The sequence below is a fragment of the Marmota marmota genome, unplaced genomic scaffold (genome assembly GCF_001458135.2).
Source record: "Marmota marmota marmota unplaced genomic scaffold, marMar, whole genome shotgun sequence".
NCBI classification, from domain to species: domain Eukaryota; kingdom Metazoa; phylum Chordata; class Mammalia; order Rodentia; family Sciuridae; genus Marmota; species Marmota marmota.
The window spans coordinates 6539117-6564003 of record NW_025999941.1 but is presented as its reverse complement, the minus strand read 5'-3'; the positions used below and the strand labels follow the sequence as shown (position 1 = coordinate 6564003).

Here is a 24887-nt window from a genome sequence, read left to right as displayed (position 1 = left end):
GTTAATGGAACTGTGGAGAAAATGAACTACATCATTCTCTGTTGTCCTTTTGATGTGCTCTCTCAACTTGACATAGATGTGACTGAATGAATATTTCTCAATTTCTTTCTGTACTATCCACATACAGAAACTTGAACTTAGATGCAACTTAGAATGCATAGAAATAAAAAATTGAACTTAATATTCTATATTCACATGCAGTAGAGAATATAAAGAAATAATTTAATCTGACATCTTCTGTAATCATTGAAACCCTCCATGTCCACTAGCCGACTAGGTTCAGTATAGAAACCATAAGCCTATCCATTTGAAAACCCTTTTTAATTCCCATTGAATTAATTATATTAACCAATAAGTGGTAAACCATAACCAAAAATATTTGGAAAGAAGGCAGGAGGGAATATGTGTTTCCTATTAATGATGAAGTTTTAATTGAACGATCTATTTGAATTAACTGAATTACTCCATCCCTGTACTTGACTACAAAGAAACAATGCCAGGCCTGGTGGTGCATGCCTGCAATCTCAGCTACTTGAGGCAGAAGGATTACAAGTGCAAGCCTGACCTTAGCAATTTAGCAAGACCTTGTCTCAATAAAAAGTGAAAAAGGCTAGGGATATATCCTAATGGTAGAGCCCCCTGGGTTTAATCTTGAGAACCAAAAAAAACAAACAAAAAAAAAAAACAACTGTGATTTCTGCACACAAATAGTTTACTTCCAGGGCATGTAATGGAGTCAGTATATATTCAATACAATCACTAATACTTCTCTATTTAAAAAAGAATCTTCAATTGTCAGAGATGGCATCCATTATTTTGAGCACATTTATACACTTAATGTAAGATCACTACAGAATTAGAACTGGTATATAGGGCTGGCATTATGGTCCAATGGTAGAGTGCTTGGCTAGCATGATCCAGGCCCTGGTTCAATCCCCAGAACCACAAAAACAAAAAACTGGTGTATTTAGTTAATTAAAATATTCACTAGTTGGGTTTTGCTTTTCTTAAAACTAACTTTGGACTTATAGCCATTTATATGTTGAAAGGCCATATTCAGAGAAACTACTTAAAGAACGTAGACTGATTTTAGTTACTGGGTAAAGCAAAAAATATGAATCATAGAAGACAAATCCCATTTGAAAAAAATAAGCTGCAAAATTATACCTTTTCCTGTAGAATAATATGATTACCAGGTTTCTGTAAAAACTCCTTGTCCGTAAAGGTCATATTCTTTGTAAAGGATGTATGCTTTTAGACGATTGGGCAATGGAAGAAATGACATGAAGACAGGGCAGCGTAAATGCAAACGCCCCATACACTTGCGGATCTTTAGGCGGCACAAATGTTTTAGGGAACGAGGGTTTGCTAAAATGAAAGAAATAGGATATTATCTAAAAGGAGAAAGAATTAAAGAATTGCTTTTTTTTTTTTTTTTTAATGATCTTAGGGTTTAGTTAGCAAATGTATTTGATACTTAAACCACCAGGATTTGCATTGGCTGTGATTAAATGGGAATATCAATAGGGAAAGTTTTTCAGTTCTCTTGCAACGCTTTGCAAAAATATGACTTTAGATGCATATCAAGTTGGAATCCAAAGACAAATCAATTGTGCATCTGGCTTGTGAGACCCTAAGTACTTAAATCTCTATTAACCCCACTCCCCACCCCCTGCCAATTCTTTCTATCAGGGACAGGGCAAAACTAAAGATCACCACCCAGGGGGAAATGGGATAAAATAAATTTTTAATTGACTTAGGTGCAACTTTGAAAAAATTTGGTTTGGAGAGGGTCATTTGGTATCCCCTACAAATTTAGATCTTTTCTTATCTGTTTTTTATTGCCATGTCATACCTTTTAATTCCTGTCTATAATGTTCCTTCCTAGTCATGGGGTAATTGGGTTGGGAAAAAAGTGTTACCCACATATAATTATAAGTAATTACCTAACAGATTTTGTCTGCTGGAAAATTGTAGTAAGTACAACTTAATGACTACACTGTAGTTTTACGAAGGGATAGTATTTTTTTGGTTGCTTTAGGTTATGCTTTTAACACAAAGAATATTCTATAGAACAAATAATATGATTAGTATTTTGGTAAAAGTTTTCTATAAGACAGATACTCACTCAAGATAAAATGTATTTCTGACCAGAGCCCCTGTTTCTGGAGCACAGCTTTCAACTTTGAGCAGATTTGAACTTGATCAACATAATCAAGCATCACTCGAACAACCTTTCCAGAGAGATGCTGCAGCCATGATAAAGTTATTACTTCACAGAACTAAAGGGGGAAAGTCAGAAAATTAAATTAAGAGTATCTATGGTTTAGCACAGTAATCAAAAGAATACTAAGCTGAAAGTATTCAGTTCCTCATTTGATTTCTTAGTCCTAACATTTGGGAAAAATATATTTACTGATTCTTCATATAAGAAGTAATAAAGGTGTGGCAGAGATTGTTACATAATATCTGTTAACTCCCTTGGTTGGTCACCTGGCTGTCTACAATAAAGATTAACTTTTTAGCTTCACTTGCAGCTAGGTGTGGCCACTTGGCTAACCTTTAACCAATGAGAGGTAAGTGGAAGCCTCAGCAGCTCCCCAAATACCATGCAAGAAAGGCAAGGTCTGTGATGCTTCCTTTTCCCTTTCTTCTTGCAGACTGTAATATGGATACAAGCTGCTTTTATGAATCATGACACTGTCCATTTACAAGGCTATTTACTTCTGTCCTTTATATGAGAGGGAATGAGCCATTTGGTTTGGTTTGAGATGAGTCTCACTATCTTGCTCTCTCTTTCCAGCCTCCCAAGTAGCTGGGACTGCATGTGATCCACTATGCCTGGCTGACATTTTGTTAAAGCTTTTATTTTGGGATTTTTCTGTCATTCAAAAATCTTAGTCCAACCCTGATATAAAAGGAAAGTAACAGTTTTGGCCTTTAAATCATTAACATGCTCTTAAATAAGATGTCCAGATGAGAAATGAGACTGTTCCTGAACAGTCAGGAAATAATACCAGATGGTATATCCCCTAATGCTGAATTAATGGTGTAGAAATTAAGTCCTATATTAATCACCTAAAAATAATAAATACAAGAATATTTTGCCTGTAACTTTTCAGAATTGATTCAAGGAGCTTTTTCAATTTACTGTTTCATTTCTATTTTTTAAATTTTGGTAATATGAATTCAAATATTTATAGAGCATCTACTATGTGCTAAGCACAGACATGTGTAAACTGAGGATATTTATAAGAGGTACAGTCATTAAAATACTAAAATAATATTCAGAAAGTCAAATTCTACAAAGAAATGATCATGATAAGAGAATGATGGGGAAGGGGACTACCTAAGATGGGCGTTTTTGGAGAGATGACACTTGAAATGAGACCTGAAAAGTAGCAACCATTTGAAAAGCTAGGGGAAAAACTCAAGTTGGGGAAAACAGAAGTGACCAATTAGGTAAGAAAAAACTAGGGGTCTGGTGTGAGAAAAATCTCTCTAATCAGGAGGGGTCAACTGTTTACTGTAACTTTTTTCATCATAAAACTAACCAAACAAGACTAATCAAATGCTCAAAGAGCCAAAAACCTAAGGGTATAGGTATTTGGAATCCAGCAACATTTTAGCTAAAGAGAAAATGTAACTGAAATATAAGGCTGGATTCATTTTTTAAAAAGGTTTTTAGTTGTTGATGGACCTTTATTTATTTATATGCAGTGTTGAGAGTTGAACCCAGTGTCTCACACATGCTAGGCAAGTGTTCTACCACTGAACCACAACCCTAGCCCTGCAGTTTGCATTCATTTTTTAAACCTTGCTCAGGAGTCAGTTCATTTGTGAAACTCCCTGACAGTTCTAGGTAAAGTCCCTTTTTTCTCTGAGTTGATTCTGTACCTTTTATATCTTTCTACTGATAGATATTTGCATGATATTTTATCATGTATTTTTCACTCTAGAGTCTTCCAACAATTAGCTTCTAGAGAGTGGACTGAGTATTACTATAGTTCCCAGACTATGGATAATGAATGTCTTAAGGTAATACAACTAATCCTGTGGACTTACCATAGTATCTTTAATAACTGTAGATGTCCAGCCTTCAAAAGTATAGAAAGGATGAATTTTATCCCCATGAGGACAATCAAAACATCGCTCTGTGTCATACCCATAATTCAACAGCATCCTGAGCATGACTTCATCTTTTAGTGTGTATTGCAGTGCTGATGGGAAATGCAAAGGGTTGACTCTGCAGAAGTAATTGACGTTGGCACCATGTCTTAGCAGTAGACTTATGAGCTCATAGTTACCCATCCTAAGGGCTATCTGCAGGCAGTTAACTGGGTCTTGATTAGGCAGAGCTCCAGCGCCCAGAAGCAGCTTAACTGAAGAGAGGTCACCATTTGATACAGCAAAATACAAAGCTGATTTCCTTTGGTCATCATAATGTTTACGAATTTTCTGATCTAGCATGAAATTCACATCAAATCCAGCCTGGATGAGAAGTTCCAGGCATTGAGGGTGTGCTCCTGCTGCTGCACAATGAACTGGACTGATCCCACTCCGCTTAATGGCAGCAAGGTCCGTAACTGGAATCAATATCTTTAGAACTCTAAGAAAGAATTGCAAAGTACATTTCAAAATGGTTTCATCAAGATACAGAGTTAGCCTGTTTATGATTCTTTTATATTAATGGTATATATAGTATTAGTATCAGGTGGCAATTAGAACCCTCCAACAAAAAAACTAATTCCTTCATCTGGCAGCTTATATAGCAAGTAAAACTGAATGGAACTATTGTCTAGGTTTAAAACTCAGTATTAGCCCAGTCATTTGAGACCCAAAGTTTCCCATATTGAAAGCAGTTCTGTGTCTTCAGCAGCTACAGAAGATGCTCGGCCTTACCAGTTTCTAGCAGGTCCAGAGATTTTTCTTTTTTCTTTTTTTAAGGTTTAGGTTGTTGGATCAGAGAAAAAATATAAAGTTCCTAGAAGTTGCTTATAAAAAAGTCAGTTATTACTATTTCTATTATTTACAGTAATATAATTTAACTTACAATAAGTGTCCTCTGTCAGCTGCCACATGAATGGGCAGGTGGCCTGAATTCTTAGGTATATTGGCATCAGCTCCATACTCTAGCAAGAGAGTCACAGAGTCTGGATTTCCTCCTCTAGCAGCTTCAAGTAATATGGAAGATGAATCAGAGGCCTGACCATGAGCATTAGCACCTAAGAGGAAAAAGTCATCTTGCAAAAATTGTTTTCCATTGTATATAAGCAATCTTAAAATAAAAAAATGCATACCTACTTTAGTGAAGAACTAAGAATCAAATAAAATAGGTAGCTCTTTTCTCAAGCAATTTATAAACTAATGTGGAGGGGAGGGACATGATACAAACAGTTTGTAAATTATAGGTAAGCTGGCTTTCAGAGCAATTTTTATAAGTTGTTTGGAACTAAAAATTTCCAGTAGACATACTTTCATAAAAGGTGGATTTCTAAACCAGTATACAAAGCCCAGTTACCTCACAATATGCTTACAGATAGGATGGTAATAACTAACTGAATTATATCACCATAACATTTAATGATGTTTTGATGGAAAGGGGCATTTTTTAAAACTTCTTCATAAAGGACTGTTCGTAATAAGAGACACTAATTGTTTTAAACTGAAATTGAGGATTGCTGATAGCTATAAAGATAAATTGTAGTACCTATGCCAAGTATCATGTGAGTGGTGTGGATAAGAATTCAGGTAGAGGCAAAAGTGCCTTCTAGAAGATCTAGGGCTGGGGCTGTAAGGGGAGCTTACAGATAAAAGAAAGGAGTTTGGGTCAGTTCTGGAAGTTTTCTCAATAAAATGGGCTCTGAAGAAAGAGTAGCATTTGGATGGACAAAAGCTAAGGAGAGCATTCTGGACACATCATAAATCATAAAGAAGATATAGTGGCTTTACTTTTGAATAGATAGATAAAAATCATCAGGGTATAGTGGCTGCCCAAGAACCCCACTCCTAGAATGTATTTAGAAATCTAATATACCTTCATTTATTGTTTACTATGTGCATAATCATTTCTAAATTTCACAGCAAACCCCAGAAGTAGGTGCTAAGATCTCCATTTTAAAAATGAAGAAACTAGGTCTGGAATTGTGGCTTAGTGGTAGAGTACTTGCCTAGCATGTGTGAGGCCATGGGTTCAATTCTCAATACCGCATATAAATAAATGAATAAAATAAAGTTCCATCAACATTTTAAAAATATTAAAAAAAAAGAAGAAGAAACAAGGGCTTACTGGTTTCAAATGACTTGCCCAAAGACACACAGCTAGTAATAAGCAAGATGGTTAGGATTCATACATAGATTTTCCAGACTAAGGCCTTATTTCAATGATACCATCTTGTCTCTAACAATGCGGGATCAGGCAGATATGACTTCAAATACTGGCTCTGCCATTTACTATTTATGTCACTGTTATGGTTTAGATATGTCCCCCAAAAGCTCATGTGTTAAGCAATGCATGTATTTTAAAGGTGAAATGACTGGATTATAAGAGCCTAACCCAATCAATGGATTAATCCAGTAATATGGATTAACTAGGAAGTAACTCTAAGTAGGTAGGGTGTGGCTGGTGGAGGTGGGTCACTGGGAGCATGCCTTTGGAGTATATTTTATTCTCCCTCTTCCTGACTGCCATGTCTTGACTTCTTTCCATGACCACACTCTTCCACAATAATGTTCTGCCTCACCTTGTGCCCAGAGTTATGCAATCAGTCAGCCCTCTGTGGACTGAGACTTCTAAAACCACATGCCCCCAATAAACTTTCCCTTCTGTATGTTGTTCTTGTCAGGTCTTTTGGTCACAGGGACAAGAAAGCTGACTAAAACAGTTACGATGTGTAAATTACTTTGTAAGGCGGTTAAGGGAAATGCTTAATCACTGAACTCACCAGTCACATGATCCTGGTTTCTTTGAAAGGTAAAGGATTGAAAATTTGTTGCTGTGTGTGTGTGTGTGTGTGTATTTTGGTATCGGAGATTGAACCCAAGAGCGCTTTACCACTGAGCTACATCCCCAGCCCTTTTTCATTTTTTTGTTTTGAGACAAGAGTTTTGCTAAGTTGCTTAGGGACTTACTAAATTTGCTGGCCTCAAACTTTTGATTCTCCTGACTTAGCCTCCCAAGTCACTGTGACTACGGGTATATGCCACTACACCTGGTAAATGCCAAAGTTCTTTGAGAGTCCCTGCCAGTTATCTAAAATGACCACAGTTACAATGCGGAGGGCAGGGAGGAAGTGTGTTTGAAGAGAAGTCTATAACTGGTACCATCTCTGAACTTCTTTTCTCAAGAGCAAAATGAGATTAATATCTGTCTCACAGACTTTTTAAAGGATTACATGAGGCAACAGCTTAATGCCTGTTATGTAGAAAGTATTTAATAAATATACATCAGTGGCTGGAGTTGTAGCTTCAGTGGTAGAATGCTTACCTAGCATGTGTGAGGCACTGGGTTCAATCCTCAGCACCTCATTTAAAAAAAAAAAAAGGTATTGTGTACAACTAAAAAATAAATATTAAAAAAAAATTTTAAAAATATGTTTTAAAAGATAAATATAAATCATCTTCTCCTTCTCTTAGAGTTTTGACTATTAGTAGAACAGAGAACAGGGATACGAAGAGAAGAAATGAGGAAGAATTTCCTAACATTCAAAGATATTCTGCGACAGATTAAACTGCCTCATGACTTAGCATAAGTAGCAACAGTATGTACAGAATGTTGCAAGGACTTTGATTTTGATTCTAGGAAAGGACATCAACACAAAAATGTTTTAAAAAAAAACAACTATCCTCTAAGAATACTAAAGGAACATTAAGTATAAGGGTCACCCTGCATTGCAATAATTTTAAGGAAATTATATCACATCATCAAATAAGAAAACCAGTCTGATTATTTTAGGCTTTCTAGTATCCAATATTAATACACAAATTTCAAACATTTAAATTGGTTTTAAATAAGATATTAACTTCTATTATTCTGAAGCTCTCCATCAAGAAGAGAACACTGGGATCAAGTTACTCTATGGTAGTATGCTGACTATATAGAAAATCTTGCCTTTCTGCAGTAATAATGCCATAATTTCAGTGTGTCCACTTTGGGCAGCAAGAGCAAGTGGAGTGAATCCATAGGTGCTCCGGGGGTCAGGGTGTGCCCCAGAAACCAGCATAAGCTTCACCATGTCCTGTCTGCCCAGTTTGGCTGCCTCGTGGAGAGCAGTCCTGTCATTGGCACATCGTAGATTTACATCCGCTCCGTGGCTGATCAGCAAGGTAGCCATGTCATAGGAGTCACGTAGAACAGCTAAGAAATCAGAAGCGAGGTGGGCATTATGCTTGATGCGGGTAAGGCCAGAGTGTCATATCAGCTAGTGTCCCTCAGCCTTCTTAAGGAGCTCTTCCCACTTACTCCCTTGCCTCTGCATTATGAATTTAGGGAACCCATAAAATAGACTGTATGTCAAATAATATATCAATGGGCTGTTTTTCTATAAGCCACAACCAATTCATTGTCTTTTGGCTGCTTAGCTGGCTCATACATATAAAATTTTCATGTATCTTTATTTTCTTGAGAAAATGGGAACTTACATATTCAGTACAGACCTGGAAATGCTTGTAAGCTGCTTTAAAAGAAGAAAAAAAAAGCAACAGAACCCTATCTCAGCAAACAAATGACTAAAATGTAATTTTATTTGTATGTTGGGTGAGTGGCTGAACCCATAGGATATGATGGTTTGGGCTTGTATTTCCCAAAGTGTTGTACAGAAAGTCCCTTGAGGTTCTTTGTGAAGAAATGATTCTGAAAGCAACAAACACACACACCCAACTCCAAAGGCCTGGAAATCCTATGTATACTATTATCACATAATTAAGGTCCAGTTCAGTGGTAGAGCATTTGCTAGCACTGGGTTTGATCCTCAGCACCACATAATAAATAAATAAAAGGTTCACTTTTGGGCTGGGTTGTGGCTTAGTGGTAGAGTGCTTGCCTAGCATGCACGAGGCACTGAGTTCGATCCTCAGCACCACATAAATGTAAAATAAATATATTGTGTCCACTTAAAACTAAAAAAAAAAAAAAAAGTTCACTTTACACATTGGTGAATTGAAGTCTCTGAGATCTTGATGAGCTTGTTTCCCTGAAACCCAGCATCTTCCATATCTATGAATAGGGAAATAAATGTTTAGATACGACAGAAAAGGAATTATTTGTCATGCCAGATAGGCCGAGGTCAAGAGAGGAAAACCAGTTCCTACCATCATATCACTCTGACAGGCTTCACAGCTTAATGCTTTCTTACATAGTACACACACATGAATATTATTATCTCTATCTTATAGGTGAGAAAACTGAGATTTAGAGAGGTTAGACCTAATCCAGAGTTTTCATTCTTATGCTATATAGGGCTTTCTCAGAGAATGCTCTTCTATTCAGTGTTTTGATGATTTTTCTCCCCTATGAATGCAAAGCCTAAAAGCACCCTGGGACAAATCAAGATGAGCCCTCCAAATCCCAGTTTTCAGTAGTACCCTGTAAATGTTCTCTCTTTAATTTTTTGCTTTTTTCATGAAAGTTATACACTATGCAAGGCTTAAAGAGCCAATTACTACAGGGTTCTCCACCCTTTCTCAACTCTCTTTTTCCTTCACTAGAGCACCTTTTAGCTGATTCTTTGCTATTAACTATTATATTTCTAAATAGCCCTGCTTACATTGCCACTTTTTAATTTTTTTATGTTTAGATTTTTATTTAAGAACTCAAAAAATTGATTACCTACAAAATAATTTTGAAAGAATTAGTCAAGGAATACTTAAAAGTAAAAATTAAATAAGAGAAACAGGAGATAAAAACACTTTTTAATTTTTTTTTGGTTTTGATTTAATTTGACTTTTCATGGAAAATGAAGATTTTTTTCTCTTATGCTCACCATTCACATTTCTCAGCCCACCATTCTTCTAGTACTTTTTATGATATAATTTTTGTTAACTATTCAGTATTTACCTTATTTTTATTTTATTTGCTATTCAAAAAGCTGGGTCTTAATTATGTTTCCTTTCCTGTACATCTTTTGTTTTCCTTGTAGTTAATACTAGCCTTACATTTACATTCCATTTACCTAATTTGTTTGTTTGTGTGGTGCTAGGGATTAAACACTAGTCAGTTTGCATGCCAAGGCAAGTGCTTTACACTGCAGTTTGCATGCCAAGGCAAGTGCTNAAAGGTAGTATATAAGACAACACTTCAGATTGCCACCCTTTTTTTTTTTAAATATCACAGGACAGACAATAAGGCCTGTTATCTAACATTGCACAACACCTGGGCCTATGAACATCCCACCCCCAAAATGTCTTGCACATACCAAAAAAACTAAAAAAAAAAAAAACTCTAGAGGAACCCAGGAGCTCTTTTGCTAAGTTGTGCTAAAGAATTTTCTCTCAGAAAATCACATCAGACCTCCATAGGGCACAGCTTTTGGAAGAACCTGCTTCTAGGCTTCCTGAGCATGAAGAGAAAATGCTACTAGTTGTCACCATTACATTTTAAACAAATTCAAGGGGAGAGTATAAAGAGTACTTAACTGTCTCTATTGTTTCAATTATCTTCTTATAGTAAGCACTCAAAAAGGAATGAAAGCTGCAGAGGAAAAAAAAAACATTATGTATATGTGATTCCAAAATTAAGGGGGAAACTAAGGAATATAATATAAACCAAAAAGAAAAGGGAAAGGCAGTAGTTTAATCAGGGATAACTCTCATACAAAAAATGACTGAGGCTAAATAGAAATATTTCTATTGGTGCTGGCAGGGATATATCTGAGTGATAGAGCACTTGGCTAGCAGGTACACAGCCCTAGGTTTGATCTCCAAGCACCACCATAACAAAGCAAAACAAGAAATACTTCTATTTGTAGAATGTGGTGTGTCTTTACCACATTCTAGGGAAACTCCTTTCTCATGTATTCATGAGGCCGTTAGCTTCTTCAGGGAAAGGACTGTGTGGCAGCCTGGATCTCAGTCAGTGGTGTTGAACCTGACTCAAACTTGCCTGGGAACAAAATATCACACTATCACATGGCAAAATTTAATGGCCACTCGATATTGTGATTCTAGCAAAAATATGAATAGTAAATAATCAGGTTGTGAATTTTTAAACTATGCATGGTCTAAATATAAAATACACTATTAGTGGGGCTGGGGTTGTAGCTCAGTAGTAGAGTGCTTGCCTAGCATATGTGAGGCACTGGTTTTGATCCTCAGTAACACATAAATAAATAAAATAAAGGTACTGTGCCCATCTACAACTTATATATATATATGTGTGTGTATGTGTGTGTGTGTGTTTAAGATAATTTAACCAACCAAATTGAGAATGACAGACTGTCTAAGGGAATTTATTTTCATCCCTGTCATCTATATATGTATATGTGTGTGTGTATATATATATACACACACACATACACATACACATACAGAACTCTCTCTTTATATATGTGTGTGTGTATATATATATACATACATATATATAAACACTATTAGCAGTTTAAATGTTTTTATTAAAATATTTAAAGCTTTAGAGTTAAATATATGAATTTTATATATTGTCCCCTTCCCATTTTCTTTCATAATTCAATGAAAATAAATTCCCTTAGACAATCTGTCATACTCTCAATTTGGTTGATTGAATTTTCTTAAACATTTTACACCACTCAATTCTGTTAGTTTTCCATATCTGTGTTAAGATATTACTACATGATTGGTGGCTTAAAACAACACATTTATTATCTTAAAGTTCTGTAATTCAGAAATCCAAAATGGCTTTCTCTGGAGTAAAATCAGAGTATTGGCAGAACTATGTTCCTTCTGCAGGTTCTAAGAAAGAATCTGTTTCTTTGCCTTTCCAACTTCTAGAGCCCTCCTATATTCTTGGCTCACAGATTCTTTCCTCCTTCCTCCAAGCCATCATTGTTGGGCTAAGCCCTTTCTCTGACAACTCTCAGGTTCTCGTGCCTCTTTCACTTTGTTTGGATACAAATGGATAATCTAGGCGAATTTCTCTATATAAAAATTAGGTGATAAGCAACCTTAATTCTATTTGTAACCTTACTTCCTGTTTTCCATGTAAGGTTACACATTCATAGGTTCCAAAAAATCAGGACATGAGCCAAGCTCAGTGGTGCACACCTGTAATCCCAGAAGCTCAGGAAGCTGAGGCAGGAGGCTCATGAGTTGAAACCCAATCTCACCAACTTAGTGAAGCCCAAAGGAACTCAGCAAGACCCTGTCTCTAATAAAATATAAAAAGGGGCTGGAAATATGGCTAAGTGGTTAGGCACACCTGGGTTAAATCCCTGGTACCAAAAAAAAAAAAATCAGAACATGGGCATCTTTGGGTGGAGCCATTATTCTACATGACATAAGTATATTCTGGTTTTCTAATTCCTGCCAGTGCCTGACCAAATCAGCAATCCTTCCTAAGTATCACACAGTTCTTGCAAGTCTAATAAATGAAATGTATAACTACAATTTCAATTTCTCTGAAATATTTCAGTACTCTCAGACTAAATATCATATCTTTCAACATAAAATTAGGTGCTCAGTTATGCAGTTATGTTTTAAAATTTTAATCACAAAGTTATGAGAGATAACCTAATAAGCCTAATTTCTTTACAAAACTTTATTTAAAGATTATTCCTAAAGTAGACACAAAAGTATAGAAAAAGCATGTGGTTAAGAGCACAGGCTGGAGTCAGGCTGCCTGGCTCCTCATTTAATGAGCTCTGTGACCTTGAGTAAGTCACTTAATTTGCTTATTTCTAAATGAGGATAATAAGAGTACCCATCTCACAGAGAAGCAGTGAGAATTAGAATTTAAATGAGTTAATATTTACAAAGTGCTTAAAATAGAATGACACATAGTGATGGTGCCATGAATTTGTTACATTTTTTAAAAAATTATGTTTGTTGTACTTTATCATCTCCATATTTAATTATAAAATCTCTTGGGGTTAAAAGACATTTATCCAGTTTACCTCCAGCAGGCCAAAGAGGGGTCACAAATCCAAGCAAACTGGGTTTATTACCCACCCCCCAAAACAATGGTTTCTACCTTAGTGGGCTGAAGTAGCTGATCATCCAAGAGAGCATTTGACTAGGTGCACTTGACCATGAACTGCTCATATCCAGGGAGATTCTTACCACTGAGAGAGCCACTGGTCCTCTTCTACTATTGTAGTAATAGAATCAATATCTTCAGAAAGGTTAAATTTACATAATTCCTCCTTTTGATTTGAATAGATCAAAGATTGGACTCTATCCTCACCTATCTCAGTAAAATAATTCTCTATGTGTCTTGGTTGGACTTATGTATTTCTTTAGCTCCATGAGAACAAGATGTGTTAGAGTTCTTCTCTAACCCTTCAGAAATCTCATTTATTTCTTCTGATTTCTAGACTGCATCTCCTTGCCTAGATTTCCAGCTAATCTCCTTCAACTGTTGTCTTTACTGATTAATTAAATTCTGAATTCTTTCAAAGTTTTTTTTGGTCTGGTCAGATATCATATCTTTTTCATATTTAAATGACAGATCCTGTCTAGGAGATGAAGCTAAGTGGCAGAACTCTACCCCATCAAGGGTTTGATCCCAACATAAAAGTAAAATGAAATAATATAAAATTTAAATAAAATTCCTTGTATTCCAAATCTCTCTCCTATTCTCATCACAATAGTAGAGTTATGTTAACGACAATCTCAACTGTTGAATACTTAATACCACACTGCCAATGAGAAAGCCATTACCTCTCATCAGGTGCATGTTGGGTTGTTCCTGGCTTGTAAATATCCCGTAAACTCTGCTGAATGGTGAGCTGGGTGTCAAAGTCATTGTCTGTGTCTTCATCACTGACGTAATTATCCATGTGAAACTCAAGCAGGTTTAAAGTTAGAATGAATTAAAAATATTTTTCCAGTTGTGAAAAGATTACCAACTGCTTGAATTTAGAAGTGAAATTTAGAAAACTAGAAAGTTGACAAGATTGAAAAACAAAGAAAATGCAAAACTTAGAAAAACAAAATGTTCATTTAAATTTTTTTTCCATAAACTTAAAATAGTTTTCTGGACTGCCACATATTCAGCATAAATTAGAAGTCTCTATGAGTAACCATTTACTTAAAACTTAGGAAAACAGCCTTTCATATAAGACTTAGGTCAATGCCATAGTAACTTGAAAATGCTTATGTTGTTTGATATATTTTAGACTTGCCTTGTCAGTTTTTCTCAGATATTACAGCACTCACCCAAAAGAACACATTTCCTACACACAGTATTATACTGAAAGCTATATTTTCTTTGGTAAAAAATAAAAATAAACATGTTATAGGACTAATAGTACTGTCTTAATACAACACGTAAATAGTGGTAGTAAAAGCAATGTAGTTTAAAAGAGCATTACTGTTTTAGTATAGAACAGGTTTGATCACATACCAAAGACTTTTTACCTTTTGTTATATCCTCTAGGTCGGTACTGAAGTTTTCACTGTTAAGGATTAGCACATGAACGCTTCAAGATTTTCATTTATATTTAGGATCCATTCCCCTGTAAGGATTATTATAAATAGCTTTACTATAAATACTTGATCATAAGACAGTCTGGCACATTGTCCTTGCTTTTTTTTTTTTTTTTTTTACATGTAGTTTAGCTCTGTTTAGAAACATGATCTCTTTTTCTTCTCTACTAGAGTCATCAAACTTAAAGGATTAAACATCTTATTTCTGGAATAAACAGCATTTGCAGAGGGTTAGCGATGCAAAGAGAACTCATTCCCTTATGGCTCATGCACATAGCCACTACAAACAAGAATTAATTTTTTATTTAAGAGAGGTCAAACATTTTACATTATCTAAAGTGACTTTTCAGTGGTCCAAATTGACTGGGTAGCTGTACCTACATTTTCCTTGGGTTATAAAATTGCAGCCTGAGGGGCTGAGGCTGTAACTCAGTGGTAAAGTGCTTGCCTCACATGTGTAAGGTACTGGGTTCAATCCTCAGCACCATATAAGAATAAATATACTGTGTGTTCATATACAACTAAATAAATATTAAAAACAAAACAAGCAAACAAACAAACAAACAAAAAACCCTGCAGCCTGAAGTGTACTTGGAATCCACAGGAAGGAACTAACTCTACAGAAGATGATACGGTTTTGATTAAAATTTTGTGTTAAAATATTTTCATTGTTAAAATCAATGTACACTAATATTATGGGTACATACTAAATAATAAGAATATTTAACTATTGAAAATAACAATAGGATCACTTGACATTTCCAATTAAATATGAAGCAAACACCACTGTGGGGGTATAGAATCTGAGATTCCCCAACAGTCGTCTTACTGCTTTTGTGTTCCATTGAGAAATGGAACTAATATTTTAAAAGTATGAAGTAAGGGGTTTGGTTCCTAAATTGCTTTAATATTTTCCTTATCTATATGTATTTAAAATGTTCATATATAATAACTTCAATGAGGCATGTGGAAAGTAAACTACTATTGAAGAAATATCCAGGAAAAGGAATATCTTCTAATATTAGTCAAATTTTATCATTTAATCTCCCCAATCTATTTTTCACATATACATATCAAACTTAAACTAAATAAAAACTCTAAGATTTTCCAAACACTTCAAAGTAACACTTTAAAATAACACTTCAAAATTTCTTTCCACAGGTAGATGTCTGACAGTGCTCTCAGAGGAGTCAGATTAGAAGGCCTTTTGCAATCAAGAGTGGAATCAGGAAAAGGATAACAATGCAAAGGCCTTTCATAAAGACCATTTGAAAGAATGACACCAAGACATTTTGTTTATAATTTTTTTTAAAATAAGTGAAAACAATTTTTTATTTCATTTCAGATGTTCTCTAAAATTGTACAATTTAGTCATCCAGCTGACAAAGCAGAGCAACACCACGTTTGATCCAGTGTTGAGTGGGTTGGTCTGTTTTTAACAACATTGCAATGACAAAGTTAGTGGAATGTCCTGTAGTAGAAAGAGTTCCTTTACGTTCACTTGTCTTGTAGAGAGGACAGACATAGGCATTTGACTTCGCAATCTTAGTCTTTTCAACTTGAAAAAGAAAGAAAGAGATTCATTTAGTAAAGGGAAAAGAGCCATGGGTACTGAAAAACAACTGTTTATCTTATAGTAAAATGTAATTTTAAAATTTTTAACAGCTGGTCCATTATTATTGCTATAAAACAAGAAAATTATTTCAGATGGTGCAAGTCTAGGAACCAAGAACTGATCTTAAAGTTCTGATCACTTAATAGGCATGAAAAAACTCCAGAGAATTTGTGAGGGAAGGAGTAACAAAAGAAGATAGGGAAGAAGGGACAAAAGAAGATAGGGAAGAAGGGACAAAATACAGTATAGGTAATAGAGGAGATTCAAAAGGAGAAATAAACTGCTTAGAACTCTGGTATAAGAAACACATAATTTAGAAGAAGCTGAAGTTTCTATTTGTTTTTAGCAGGCTACTAAAACAAACACTAAAACACACCAACTCTTGACAACTCACAAAAAGAATCTATGTATAATTCCTGAAAAGCCAGATATGAAATATCAGGAGCCCTTATAAACTACAGACATTTCTCACAATTGAACCACATTAATAATGAAAATATTTGATAGATTGGGTGATTTGTAAATGTTTTTATTTATTATTAATTATGATCAAGAAAATTAGAGGTGGGGTGTAGCTCAGTGACAGAGCATTTGCCTGGCATGCATGAGGCCCTAAGTTTCGTCCACAGGACTGAAAAAAATACAAATAAAAAAACAACCAAAAAGGCAGAGGGACAATATATTCTCCATTACAGATATTTCATCATTTTATATTATAATTCAGTTAGATCCTAAAAGACTTGAGCAAAAATTAATTTGGGGGAGCAGTTAATGGTATCTATCATTATTCTCTTTAAAATCCAAGGAAATTTTGTTAAAAATGTATTTACTTGGTTTTATCCATATGATGGGCATCAGGTCAAACAGAAGTTTGGGATATTGTTCAGCAAGCAAGCCACTGTAACGAGAAATTAACAGAAGTTATTAGTTATTTCGTTAGATCTAAAATGTCCCCCAAAGGCCATGTACTAATGGCTTGGATGCTGGCCTGTGGCTCTACCAGGAGATGAGGCGTAGTTGGAGGAAGTAAGTCACTTGGAGAAAGACTCTGTATAGTACATTTTGTCCTTGGTCCCTTCCTCTCACAGTGCATGTTCTCTTTTCCTCTGCTTTCTGGATGCGTTAGGGTGAGCTTTGCTTTACCTCATGCTCCCTGTTATGGTGTTTGCCTGACTGCAGGCCCATAATCAGGGAAGCCAAGTGACTCCTCTGAAACCATAAATGAAAACAAATCCATCTCCTTTTAAGTTGTTTATCTCAGGTAATCTGTTACAGCAATGAAAAGCTAACGTATTTGTGAAATTTGCTTCTTAAAATAGACTGCTATTTAGATATTGACTTTTAATATAGAAGAGGACCAGTGATAGAGAGGAAAAGAGTATAAAAGGAAAAGAAGAAGAAAAAGTAGGAGAAGGGTGGGAGAAGGCAATGAAGAACTGAGAGCAATAAAATACAATTTTAGAAAGGTGAAGTATAAAACTGCACAAATATCAATGCCTGCTAATTTTTTAAAAAACTGGATCAAGATCTAGGTTTATTAATGGTTCCTTCAAATTTTATTTCTTTGTTTTTTGCTCATTTAAAATAGAAGTGGAGGGATTCCACCTCTTGGGTCCCCTTCTTCCTCCGGGAGAAGTCTTTTCTGCTGTCCTTTAATAAACTTCTAATTTCTACTCTGAAAAAAAAAAAAATAAAAAAATAAAATAAAATAGAAGTGGATATTTGTCAGAAAAATAATTTATACCATAAAAATTTTGTTTTGTTATTCGCCCTACTTGAAGTTAGTTGGTATGGACATTGGCTATATCTAACTATTTTTTAAACTTTCTAATTTTTAAAAAAATATTTATTTGTTAATTTTTGGTGGACACAACATCTTTATTTTTATGTGGTGCTGAGGATCGAACCCAGCACCCCGCGCATGCCAGGCGAGCACGCTACCGCTTGAGCCACATCCCCAGCCCCTAATTTTTTTGATTTATATAATATTTATATATTTTTATGAGGTACAATGAGATTTTTTTGTTTTTGCTTCATATATATATATATATTTCAGTTATACATGACAGTAGAATGTATTTTGGCAGAATATACATATACAAAGTATAAGTTATTCTATTAGGTTCCCACTCTTGTGGTCATACATGATGTGGAGTTACCCTGGTTTTTGTATACATATACAGGCTAGGAAATTTATGACCAATTAATTCTACTGTCTTTCATATTCCCCTTTCCCTCCCTTCCCTTCATTACCCTTTGTCTAGTCCAATCTATTTCTATTATTCCTCTTCCCAACCTCCCTTGTTTGGGGTTAGCATCCACAAATCAGAGATAACATTTGGTCTTTGGTTTTTTGGGATTGGCTTATTTCATTTAGTATAATACTCTCTAGTTCTATCCATTTACTGGCAAATGCCATAATTTCATTCTTCTTATGGCTGAGCAATATTCCATTTGTACATATACCACATTTTCTTTATCCATTCATCTGTTGAAGGACACCAAGTTGTTTCTATAGCCTGGCTATTATGAGTTGAGGTGCTATAAATATGGATGTGGTTGCATCACTGTAGTATGTTGTTTTTAAGTCTTTTGGGAATACACCAAGGAGTGGCATAACTGGGTCAAATGGTGGTTCCATTCCAAGTTTTCTAAGGAATCTCCCTACTGCTTTTCATAAAGGTTGCACCAATTTAATGCCTGCATATTTTTAAGTACCTCCCATGAGGCAGATACAATGCATCACATTTGACCCTCATAATGATCCTATCCCCATTTATATTCCTATTTCACAGATAAAAACTATAGGCTCAGAGATATTGAGTATTTTTCTCAGTTACACAGCTATTAAGTGCTAGATCAAGATTTAAACAGATGTTCCAAAAACTCAGTCTACACGGTTTGTTGGAAAGGAAGAAGAAAAAATAAATACACAAAGGTGGTAAAGTAAATGAAGAAAAATAGCAGTAAAGTGATGAAAAAAGACAAGAGAAATAATCAAATTAACTATGTGAAATTGAATCTTCTCATGATCCTGTTTCAGAACTGTCACTGTAAAACCTTACCTTACTATTCCCTCCTATGGGATTTTTCCTACCTTGGTCTTTCACCTCAGTCTTTAATATCCCCTTTAACATCTCCTTGGGAGCAAAGTCTTACCCTACATTCAGAAATAGAGGATTATGCCTATACATATATTGTTGGAGACCAGGGCTCCAAAGAAATATTTCTCCCCTTCTCTTTTATCCCTATTTATCTGAAACTGGGAATAGTTTCCTGATAGTTTTCTAAGAGTGAAGCTAGAAATTGAATGTTTATTCTTAATACTTATTTATCATCTCATCAAAATGCATGAAAAAGTTTTCCACTCACTAAATGGGAACTTTATTATAACTTTCAGTTTAAAATTGAGTCAGTTCTTCACAGTACAAAATAGAAAATAACTGTTATACAGCAGAATAAGCAAGAAAATAATTTCAGCTAACTTTTTTACTAATGAGACAGACTAGTGAAATATTAATCAAAAATTGTTTGGGCCTCAAAAATAATCACTCCTTTGTGCCAATCTGAATAATGATTTAGGTAAGAATTCTGATATTATATTACTTGACTTATTACTTAGAAAGAGGACTTTGATTAAAAAAAAACACGGTTGTGAGGGGCAACAGTTGTCTTACCTATGATTCACCCACATTTGAAGAAGGCTTTGCAGTTGAAAGTACTGACCTTTCTCTGTCCCAGCGTGCCCCATCAAGATACAAGCCATGGATATAAACACCATCTTCTGGTGATGTGTCAGATACATCAGAAGGAATAACCTGAAGGGAGAGGGTCATACTAGTATTCTTCACACAATTTAGTATCATAAAGAAAACTCTAGATACATATTCAAAACACATTCAGGGAAACTCTTGTTAAACTATAGTTCATTAACAAGACAAATATCATATACTTTATGAAACACAAAGAAAGAAAAGAAGTAGAATTGCTTATAATGGGTTAAAATATATAAATTCTACATATCCTTCTTGCTTAAATACATGACTTTGATATAATGATATTTTGATGAGTTGAAGGAGTTACTGTACCTCAAATTCATATCCTAGTAAATCAATAGGGATGGTGTATTTTCTGGCATAATTCTGCATAGCTCCAGTTAAAAAGGCTTGGGTGAAAAAGAAACCTGAGAGCCAAAACACATGAGGTTTTCCTGAAGTATACCAGTCCTATAAATGGAAAACAAAATATGTTATGTCCACTTTTTAAATTTATACAAATGTCAGCTAACATACAATTCCTGATTCTGATTTTTATATGTGTTACCTATACTTTCCAGCATAAGACTCTCTTCCCTAACATCAAACACACCTTTTTCCTTCCCCCCCCCCACTTACTCTTCTTGGAAACTGAAAATAATTTGAACAATTATCTGAATGAAACATGGCTTGAAAATTTCAAATCTTCTGCAAAGAAACAAATGTAAATTCTTTGAAGACTACTATATTACTTATCCTATTCAAAAGCCACCATCTTTTTATATTTTACCCATTGTCCATAGCCTTTCTGTGTTGCTTCTAGTTCCTTAATTATTTTAATCCCTTTGTCTCCATAACCATGTACCCCTTCTGTTCAGATATTCATGATCTTCTTTTATATCAATTTACTGTATTCTTTTTCTCTCTGCTCAATACGTCTAGAACAATGCTGCCAGAATATACCTGACTATACATAGTTTGGATCAGATTTATCATATAGGTAACTCTTCAGTTACCTACCAAGTTCTTTAGTGAGCCACCAACTTAAAGCCCAAGTCTCTTAGTCTTTTATTCAAGACACTTCACAATCTCACCCCAAGTGCATTTTTAGCTTTTTTTTTTTTTTTACCTTCAAGCATCCTACATCCTAATTAGACTGGATTATTTGGTGATCTCATCTGCGCTGGGTGAACATTTTTTTTTTTCTTGCCTGTGTTAAAATAATACCACCCTTCTTTCTCTCAGGAAGACAAACAAACCCTCCTATACTCTCATTCCAAGCCCTTCTGGTGATGGAAATCAACCTAGCCTCCTGTGGTGGGCACTGACTCATATCTGGCCAATCATACTTCAAGTCACAGTGACTGATTCAGGAATGGGAATGTGACCCAACCAAAGCCACAGATGCAGTAACTCTTGCTGGGACTTTTCAGGAAGAGACTCGCTCTTAACTCTTTGAAGTTGCAAAGATGCAAGGCCACAGTTATTGTTGTTATCTTGCCACAGATGAGATACTGATAATGGAGTCAAACCGAAGGTAATAGAACCAGGAGATGAAATGCACGAAGCCAAGAACAAGTAACCATGTTTGTAACTCAGTTCAAATCCTACCTGAAGTTACTTTAACTCTTGGACTTTTCAGTTACATGAACAAACAAACTTTCTGCTTATGACAGAATTTTTGTTTCTTCCGATGAAATGTACCTTAAATGATACAGATCCTTTTACCCCACAGCTACAAAGCTGTCTGTAAGTCTGTTTATTTTCTTTGCAATATTCACAACCTTTCATCCTTTAGACCCAGCTCAAATGCTACCTTATCCATAAAAATACCCTGCTTGTTTGCTTGCTTGCTTTTTGTGGGGGTCTAGGGGGTGTTACTGGGGATTGAACCCAGGGGCATTTAACCACTGAGTCATATCTCCAGCCCTATTTTGTATTTTATTTAGAGACAGGGTTTTGCTGAGTTGCTTAGGCTTGAACTTACGATCTTCTTGCCTCAGCCTCCTGAACTGCTGGGATTATAGGTGTGTGCCACCAAACCCAACTAAACTCTGCTTTTTTGAACCATAAGAACTCTCTCCTCCTTTGAACTCCCAGGGCATTTTATATGTTGGTCTTTTAGGGTTCATTCCTTTCTAAACTATGTTAATTTTTGCCTGTATTTTTTTGGATACAAAGCTTGTTTTTCTGTGGGCTATTGGCAGCTTGAAGGCAGGACTCATTACAATCCTCTTCTTGTCACAGAGCAAACAACAAGGTGCTTTGAACAGAGTGGGATCTCAATTCATTTGCTGAATGAACAGATGAATCAATACAATGAACTCTGTTAGTGAGCAAGGAAGAAGTAAGCTTTGCATGCTAGGAATAATGGAACAAACTGCTGGTGGAGATAATACCACAGCACAAGCTAGCAGATCAAAAAGAGGTAAAGAAAGACAAGGAGTCTGACAAGGGCAAAAGGCAGGAAGAACCTTTTGTATCCAGGGTTTTCTTTATGATACTATGCACATGAAAGCTCTAAGAACTGAGAAGGCACCAGACACAGTTATGCCCACTTGGAATCTTAGCTACTTGGGAGGTTGAGAGAGGAGGATCACAAGTTCAAGATCAGCCTCTGCAAATTAGCACGACCCTGTCTCAAAATAGAAAATATAAAGGGCTTGGATGTAGCTCAGTGGAAGAACATCCCTGGATTCAATTCCCATTAATATAAAACAAAAGCAAGCAAGCAAGCAAACAAACAAACCGAGAAAACAAGGATATAGAAACTCTTACTTTCCCAGAGCTTCCTTTATGAAGAATTTCATTAGTGCCTTTGGTCGGCTACTTACACTATCTCTGAATTAGCTACCATTTAATGAGTGATTAGTACATGCCAGGCACTGTGCTAAGCACTTTACATGTATCACCTGGTGTACTCCATAAAATAATTCAGTGAGTTAGGCATTATTCCTCTCATTTTGCAGATGAGAAAACTAGGATACAGAAAGATGAATAATTTGCTCAAAGTCACAAATGTCAGATCCAGAATTTTTCCTGGGGTTGTGAAAAAAAAATTTTTTTTAAAAAAAAGGCACAGGAATGAAAAAGGGAAAATACTATGAATTAAATGTTTGTTTTCCTCCAAAGTACATGTGTTGAAACTATAACCTCCAATATCATGGGATTTGGAGATGGCACTTTTGGGAGATAATTAGGTCATGAAGGTGGAACCCTTTATTTTTTTTCATATGGTTTTTTGAAAATTTCTTTTTAGTTATATACAATACCAGGATATATCTTGACATAATCACAAAAGCATGGAACACAACCGTCTCCAATTCAGTCCCCAGCATGGTCTCACCCCTCCCCACCTGGGTGGAACCTTCTTGATGGGTTTAGTATCTTTATTTAGAGGAACAAGCACTTGCCCCACATACATACATCTGTGAACCAGGAGAACCCCCTAATATGGGTCTTTCTAGCCCCTCCGGAACAGTGAGAAATAAATGTCTGTTGTTAGATCATTCAGTCTACTTTACTTTTTACAACAGCCTGAACTATGACAGAAGATAAACAGGATAAATGGAGAAAGAAAAATGAGAAGAGGAAAAAAATTCAGATGACTTATTTACTTAATTTTTCAACTCTAAGAAACATTAGGAGATGAAAGACAGTCCAGGAGAAAGATAATGAGAAAATTGACTGGGTTCTGTAAAGGTAAAAGGACAATGGAGGAAACCTATTCAGTATTCTATTCTATACTGTTTCTTTGGTTAAACATGTAATATGCACAAAAAGCTCCTCTAAGTTAAAAAATAGTTCATAATAAAGATAGGCCTGGGTATGAATAGGCCATTTACAGAAAAAATACAAGAGGTAAGCACATATACTGAAAGAAACACAGGCACATTAATAGTCCAAGAAAGTCAAATTGAAACAAGGTATGCTTAACCTATCAGATTGGAAAAAATTTTAAAAGGAAATATGAGAAAATCTGTTTTCTCCATATCCTAATAAGCACTGTTTATTTTATGATAAGCTTTAACAGTGAAACAAATGAAATTTTTGTATAATAAAAAGGGAACTGTTATGATTTAGATATTAAATGTACCCCCAAACCTTATGTGTTGAAGGTTTGGTTCCCATCTGATGGCACTTTTGGGAAGTGGTGGAGAAAGTTAGGTCACTTGGGGCATGCCCCTGAAAGGGCTATTTGGCCCCTTGCCTCTTCCTCTTTCTCTCACTTTCTGACCTCCATGAAGTAAGCATACTCTTGCACCATGATATTCTGCCTTGCCATAGGTCCAAAGCAAACATGGACTGAAACCTCTGAAATCATGAGTCAAAAGAAATATTTCTTCTTTTAAGTTATTTAACTCAGGTATTTTGTTATAGTAACAGAAGTTGACTAACAGCACTGCAACACTAAAAGCTCATATAACACTTGTGAATTTCTAAATGAGTATTTTGGGGATTCTCTCCACCCTATACTTTTGCATAAATATCAACCATAGGTTAGGGGTAAGCAAGGGAGTTTGAGGAGGAAAAACAGTGTCCTGCCTTCTGTTTTCCTGTGCTCTTAACATCTTGGTATATGGGTATATGGGGGAGATTCAAAGCACTTATCTTTCCCCTAGTTTAATGAGATAAGAGATAAGAAGCATTATTATTATTATTTATTTTTTGGTGGTGCTGGGGATTGAACCCAGAGCCTTGTGTATGCAAGGCACGCACTCTACCAAATGAACTATATCCCCAGCCCAAGAAGCATTGATTTTAAAGCAATGAACAATTATGGATAAATCCAAGCCTTAGGCTTTTTATTTTTGTAACTTACATAGGTATTAAAATCATAAGATAATATTAAACTGTGGTCTCAGAGAACCACAAACTTAGAATCTTCAGAAATATAAATA

At 35.4% G+C, this 24887-nt stretch overlaps 2 protein-coding genes across 2 annotated transcripts in view; both read right to left on the bottom strand.

The window, feature by feature from the left end:
* Positions 1–616: 616 nt before the first annotated feature.
* On the bottom strand, positions 617–15863 carry Asb14 (ankyrin repeat and SOCS box containing 14). Its single transcript, XM_048801013.1, has 9 exons — positions 14548–15863; positions 13849–14067; positions 10628–10687; positions 9147–9214; positions 8111–8356; positions 5054–5225; positions 4066–4609; positions 2129–2282; positions 617–1368 (listed from the first exon to the last, which is right to left on the bottom strand). Exons 2-9 carry the CDS (start codon positions 13965–13967, stop codon positions 1190–1192), a joined length of 1542 nt encoding a protein of 513 aa, XP_048656970.1. The 5' UTR covers positions 13968–14067; positions 14548–15863; the 3' UTR covers positions 617–1189.
* Positions 15864–15907: 44 nt separating this feature from the next.
* Dnah12 (dynein axonemal heavy chain 12) overlaps positions 15908–24887 on the bottom strand; it is a 267252-nt gene continuing 258272 nt past the window's right edge. Inside the window, exons 72-75 of the mRNA XM_048801012.1 lie at positions 20320–20457; positions 19958–20049; positions 17062–17129; positions 15908–16174 (exon numbers count right to left, since the gene is read on the bottom strand). Of these exons, the coding sequence (XP_048656969.1) occupies positions 15984–16174; positions 17062–17129; positions 19958–20049; positions 20320–20457 (489 nt within the window). The 3' untranslated portion in view covers positions 15908–15983. The remainder of the gene's footprint in view (positions 16175–17061; positions 17130–19957; positions 20050–20319; positions 20458–24887) is intronic.